This window comes from Pezoporus flaviventris, unplaced genomic scaffold, assembly GCF_033815535.1.
Source record: "Pezoporus flaviventris isolate CSIRO_AGI_PZ_B2104156 unplaced genomic scaffold, CSIRO_AGI_Pfla_v1 ptg000041l, whole genome shotgun sequence".
Lineage (NCBI taxonomy): Eukaryota > Metazoa > Chordata > Aves > Psittaciformes > Psittacidae > Pezoporus > Pezoporus flaviventris.
The window spans coordinates 4112549-4119036 of NW_026892589.1; the positions used below are offsets into that span (position 1 = coordinate 4112549).

General features: G+C 58.1%; 1 protein-coding gene across 3 annotated transcripts in view; it reads right to left on the reverse strand.

The window, feature by feature from the left end:
* Positions 1 to 2534, reverse strand: part of MSI1 (musashi RNA binding protein 1) — a 30869-nt gene extending 28335 nt beyond the window's left edge. Inside the window, exons 1-4 of one of the 3 annotated variants that reach the window (XM_061465845.1) lie at positions 2249 to 2534; positions 1943 to 1983; positions 1737 to 1818; positions 1539 to 1623 (exon numbers count right to left, since the gene is read on the reverse strand). In XM_061465845.1, coding sequence (XP_061321829.1) covers positions 1539 to 1623; positions 1737 to 1818; positions 1943 to 1983; positions 2249 to 2307 — 267 coding nt within the window. In that variant the 5' untranslated portion in view covers positions 2308 to 2534. Of the gene's footprint in view, positions 1 to 139; positions 163 to 1538; positions 1624 to 1736; positions 1819 to 1942; positions 1984 to 2248 lie in introns of those variants that run through there. The other 2 variants (XM_061465846.1, XM_061465847.1) reach the window with 2 other exon arrangements.
* Positions 2535 to 6488: the final 3954 nt, after the last annotated feature.

Sequence of the window (6488 nt, forward strand, 5' to 3'; positions counted from 1 at the left end):
CCTGCCCAGCCCTCCCCGCCTCATGGGCCACACAGTGGGCTGCAGTTCCGGCAGAAGAATGGAGCCCATGGGCTCCAGCCCGCTCCTGGCCCCAGAAACGCTTTGGGGATTAGTACTACAACGGACATCCATCACTTGCCTTTCCAAGAGGGGTCTATGCCAGCCCACAGACTCATGATGGGACTGGCTCAGCAGACACCGTGTTTACACAGGCTAGTGAAAAAAAAAAGAAAGAAAGAGAAAGAAAGAAAGCCCTGGGCCCTCCTCAAAAGACTTCACCATAACCCTCCCCCAGAGCAAAACTCACTTTACATCACTCCTGAAAGGAGGAGGGCTGTGAGTCCTGGGGACCCAGCCTGGGCCAGGAAGGCTGGGGTAGGTTTAACCGGGAGCTCCCGTGGGGAGGAAGGACCTGTGCACATCAAAGGGAGCGATCCAGGCAGTTAAACAGGAACAGACATAAATCTCACTGCAACTCACGCCGTAAACCCTAAGGAAGGGGGTCTCGCTCTCCCGCCCTCTCCCTTCTGCCAAGATAAAGGCTGGACACCCGAGCCACGCGCTGCAAGAAATGAAGTTGCTCATTTGGACTCCTCAGCAGCCCGTGCCAGGAGCCAGAACATATCCCCTCACCATGCCACCCCCCCGCGGCCCCCACCACTCCCCCATCCCTACCCTCACCTTCACCCCGGGGCAGCAATAAGGAAAAGGAATTCAGGGGCAGGCAAGTCACTAAAACTAAAGAGAAGGGACCTCCCACTCAGACACCTCACCCCCACCCCCAAAACAGCCTGCACATCTCCTGAGCGCCACAGATTTACAAGGCAGGACCGGGCATGATATGCCACCAACCCACAGAGCCACTAAAATCTCCCTGCTGGCCCAGCCGGGGCTCCCAATCAGCCCCCACTTGCAGAGCAAGGGCTGGAGTTGCAGCCACTCCAAGAGGCCAGTGGTAGCCCGCATGGGCGGGTGCTGGCCACATCGGAAACAATAAAGTCCTGAACCTCCATGACCGTTACAAAAACTTCACCAGCGGAAACCACAGCAGAGTCCTGGGGCAGCAGCACGAAGGGTCTCTGCCGGGGGCACAGGCCACCATGGCCAGGGGAAGCAGAGCCTGGGCTCTGAGGAGCAGCACCCCTGGGGAGGGAGCTGTGCTCAGCAGCACATGGGGGAAGGGGCGGCTCCCGTTCACGCAAACACAACCGCATCCATTTCCCACAGTGAACCCCAAAAACGCTCAGGTGTCCCAGCTCCGAGAGAGCCACGGTCACTCCTTGGAGGGGCAGGAGGAAAACTATCAGCGGTATACACAGACCCACATAAGCACATCGGCCCTGGGCCGGCAGCAAGCGCGGTTCGGGCGGCAGCCAGTACCCGCCGGTGAGCGGGACAGAGAAAGGACCAATTGATCCGTATCAGGAACCGACAGTTTACAACCTCTAACTAGAAATCAAACACCGCAATCAACGGCTGCTCCGAGCACAGCCGCTCCGCCGGCAAATGCACCCCTGAGATGAGAGAAGTCATCTCACCGTCTTGGAGTCCAGTTCGTGTCTGGATTGGGCCAGGACCTTGTCGACGCCAGCCTGGTCCATGAACGTGACGAACCCGAAGCCCCTGAGCCCCGCAGCCCGGGCAGGAGAGGGGATGCGGAGAGAAGAGAGAAAGTTGGTTAAAGTGGCGGCCGGGCCGCGGCGGGGGCGAAGGGAGGCGCGGGCCCGGCCTCTCACCTGGATCTCTTTGTCAGCGGGTCCCGCATCACCAGGCACTCCTTCACCTCGCCGAACTGGCTGAAGTACTCCCGCAAGCCCTCTGCAAGCACAGCGCCCACCGTGGGTGTCGCGGCCCGGCCCCGCCGCCCCCACCGGGCTCGGCCCGGCCCCGGCCCCGCCACCCCCGGCCCCGGCGGCAGGTGCGGGTCCGCCGCGGCGCTCACCTTGCGTGGTCTGCCAGCTCAGTCCCCCGATGAACATCTTGCTGCGGGAGGAATGGGAGAGCCGTGAGCGGGGCCGCGCCGGGGGGCCGCGGCGCCCCGCGGGGGTGGCGGCGGCGGCGGCAGCGGCGGGGCCGGGCGGGGAGGGGAGGGCGCGGATCGGCCATGTTGGCAGCGGCACCGCCGCCGCCGCGGCTGCCCGGGCCGGGCGGCTGTGTCCGGGGGGAGGGGGCGGCCAAGGCCGGGGCCTGAGGGGAGGAGGGAGAAGGTTGGGGGGGAAGGCGGTGGGGGCGGCCGCCGCGGCGGTACCAGGGGTCGTGCGGGGAGTCCGGGGAGGCGAGGCCGGGCTGGCTGCCGTCTGTCTCCATTCGGACCTCTTCTCCCTGCGAGGAGCGGCGCCGCACTCCCGGGGCAGATGAGCGCTGGAAAAGGGGCCGGACGGACAGGCCATGCTGCCCCCTCCCCCGACCCCTCTCCGCCGGGCGGGGAGGGAGCGAGGGAGGAGGGCCCGGCGGGCACAACCTGCCCGGCTCCTCCCACCCCCGCCGGCCCGCCGGCCGCCCTGCGCATAAAACCCGCCGGCGGCGCCGGGGCCGAGCGCCGGGAGCCGCGCCCGCACCGCGTTGGGGGAGCGCGCCCGGGCACGGCGGCGGCAGCGGCGGGAGCAGCAGCCCGGGAGCCCGCGGACGCTTTGTCCCCGGCCGCGCCGCCCGCACCTGCCCCGGGGCGAAGGACAAAGAGCGGCGGGCGCAGCTCCCGGCGCGGTGATGCCGGAGCCAGGCCCGACCCCGTGTGCTCGGGCTCGCCACGGCGGAAACCGGACACCTCGGCCCGGACCGCCGGCACCGGGCGGGTTAAAGCCGGCGCGGGGAGGGCCCGGGACCGGCCTCCGCCGCCATCCTCTTCACCGAAGGCGCTTCCAGGGCGGGACCGGGGGCTGCCCTCCTCACCCCGGTACCCGGGCCGGGCAGAGGCGAGCCCCGGAGCCCGCTCGCAGCCCGCGGGGACCGGAGGCTGCCACCCCGCATGGGGCGGCGGGCCCCGGGCTAGGCTGGCGCTAGGTACGGCCATGGAGCCCCCGGAGACACCAGCCCAGCCTGCTCCGGCCTCTGCCCACGGTGCTCCGGGGTGGGCGGCCGGGCTGGCCCCGGGGCCACCGCGCAGCTCCTCGCTCACTGAGATTGCCACAGAGCCGAGCCAAGCTCCAGCCTCTCGCCACTGCCACACAAGTTCATCCACACGCTGATGGCTTCGGGAGCAGGTCTGTGCGCTCTGCCTCTGCTCTTGGGCAACCCGGCCCAGGTGCTTGGAAGGAGCTTGGTGAGGAGCAAACGCAATACTTTTAAAGCTAAAGTCAGATGAGTGTTGGAGTCTGTCCTGACTGTGCCATGCATCACTCCGAGAGAAAGCACTTGTTTGCATCTGTGGCACATCAGAACACAGCAGTGTTGGTCATCTGGTGATGGTCACTGTGAGCACCTCTCATTGCAGAAGGGTATCACAAGATGCCAGGTTCTATGCTGCCAAATACTCCCCACGCACATCTTTGGCTCTGCTCCTTCCAGCAGAAGTCTCCCCTGCACCCTCTTAGTGCCTACAGCAAAGCACTGACAGCACTCGGGTCAGTGTCATCCTCATTTGACCTCTCTCATGACTGCCAATGCACCTTATCTCCCTCCTGAAGAAGAACTGGGACACCTTTGTTCTAACAGTACTTTGTGATAGTATCTTTCATTACATGGGCTCATCCCGAGGCTACGACTCCGAGTTAAATTCATCCTCTGCCCGTTACCTCTGCCAAACCACCACTCACCCACTCCATTTCCTGAGCTGGGTCACTGACACTTTCCCGGCTCCTGGACCTGTAGGTGGGCTCAACAACACAACACCAGACACTCTGTAGCCATCGCTGAGCTACACAGCATCCCAGCTCTGAGAGCTGTGGCCATGGAGCACCTCCAGCTCCCACTGCCACCCATCCAAGCTGATCTCCTTCTCCAGAAGGAGCTAGTCATCATTCTACAGGGGTGAAATCACCACTTTGGACGGAGGTTCTGGGCTGGTGCAGAAGAGAAATACAAGTAACAGCATACAGAGATGGCTCTGCAGTGGGCAGCAATGGGGAAGGGCTGTGTGACCAGTGGAAGCAGCAGAGCTGAGACAGCATCCCAGCCACCTCCCCTTGTAGATCCCAAGAAACCTGGACGATAGAAGTGCTGTCAGGAAGCCACCGCTGCTTCTGGCCACACTGCCCACACTCACTGCTGCTGCACTGCCTCCTGGCACTGCTCCCTCCAATCTGGATGGCAAATACTGCAAAGGGGGAGGACTAATGTTTTCAAGTTGCCTGGCACAGGTTTCATGCTGCATAAGTGCCCAATGTAGGCACAGTACTAATGCTAAGTAAACAGAAGATAGACAAAAGACACAAGAGCTCAGTGCTGGACACACTAAAAGATAACATCTCTTGGTTTACCACCAGTGCATTGCTCTCTTTTAAATGTCTGTTATTTCCGAGACAGGTAAAGTAGAGCAATCTGTGGGACACAGTGTTAAAAAGTTTCATTGCACCTTTTTTGCATGATGCTGTTTTATTCTTGCTCTCCACCAAAACAATACTGGAGAAGGGAGAACAGGATCAATGTGAGTTAACATCTGTGAACACCAGAGGAAAAAAAAAGAGTGAGCCTTCAGGAGGATCTGGATGAAGGATGTGGTTGGACTTGCATCACTGGGAATGACACTATACCATGTAACTTATTCCAAGGCCCTTTCCAAAACATACATGCAATATTTTGTGTTTCCACCTTAGGACCCCCAACTGCTTTGTAAATACCAATTCATTTCTCTCTGTAACACACAAGACAGTGGGTCTTGAAAAAATCTGTTGATTAGTGACAGTAGGAAGCTTTCCTCATAGAGAAGTAAATATATAAAACATTCCAGACCTTATGATTAGAAAGATGATCTGCTGAATATCAGATAATGCAGCATTGTGTTCCTGGGGCTGCAGACAGACAGCTGTAGTGCCTCTGTGGCTGCTGCTGAGAGGTTGCCAAACACCAGCCACATTAACAAAACTGCTCAGTTTTCTTGCTGCTATTCAGTGTCTCGTGTGTGGTAGAGTGACACTATCAAAATCATGTCCACTTCCTGCTGAGGAGGATGACTGGCAAAGCTCTGCCCAGCACCAGTGGCAGACACTGGAGTTATTCATGGTGAGAGGGAGGTTCCAAAAAGTGGAGGTTAGGGGAGGGGCAGCAGCGGCCTCTTTTCCTCCCTCATCGTATAAGGCTTAAGGAGAGACTGTGTCTTGGAGCCCTGTCTCTAGCCAGGAGGTTTTGGCAGTCAGGTACTACGAGATGTTTCACTTTTCATTTAGTTTGGGCAGTTGATAAACAAACTTGAACTGGAATTCAAATCATTTTTGTAATATTTGTGTTATGATGCTTGACATGCAAACCTGGAAGATGTTAACCACAGCCTGGGGGCAATGCCAGCCTCTGGCAGCAGCTTCCAGTGGTGCTCAGGCCTGCTTTGGGAGGGATGCTGACCCTCTGGAAAGGCTGGTGGCAAAACCTCCCTGCTAGCTCTTGCCCAAGCCAGCCGGGGGTGTCTGTGCCTCCAAGGGAACCCACTGCTCAGCCAGCTCCTTGCTTGGGGCAAGTGTCAGGCACTTTAGATTTAGATTTAGAGAAATCTAAACATCTAGGCTCCTCTAAGGTGGGGGAACAACAACATGTTGGCAACAGGAAGAGAGGAATGGCTGCAAAGGTGCCAAGGGTTTCTTTGCTTCATGTAAGAAACCTCATGGAGATTTGCAATGGGAAAACAAGCTGCGTGGCGCAGAACATGGAAGAGCAGAGTGGGAGAGAACAGAGAGGAACAGGGCTGCATGCAAGGAAAAGAGAAACAGGTGTGGGTGAATAAAAAGCAGGAGAAAGAGGAGTACAAAGAGTAAATAAAGACAACTGGGGTAACTGGAAGAAAGGAAGGAGGGAGAGAGGAGGAGAGCACCCACACGACAGCAAGAGGGACGGGAGAAGAAAGAGAATAAAACTAAAAGAAGTCTGCATGGGATGTAAGTAAACCAGCAAGAGAACTTGTAGTGTGGTGAACAGGGACTAAGCGTAAAACAGCAAAAAGGAGAGGTCTGTGAAGGACAGGAGGAGATTACATGCTTCCACTCACTGTCCTGGGAAGGATGGCTAAGGAAAAAAAAATAAATCACAAAGCCCTTCCTGCTATTCTCCTTCTCTGCAAGCTCTAAAAACTACTACATGGTGTCCAGTCCCCATGCTCCTATCTAAACTGGTCCAGCAAACAAGGGAGGAAACAATGACTGCTCAGCCCTAACACTGCAGCTGCTCTGTACACCGAGAGTGCTCAGCACTACACCAGCCTGGTGCCACCTCCCTGCAGCAGCCTGCAAAGGGTGCCCTCTCCAAAGAGGAGCTCAAACATTTTCACTTCCCATTAACTTTTTTTCTTAACCCAACACTCCAGGGATTGCACATAAGGTGACAGAGAGAAACACCAGGTTTAAAAA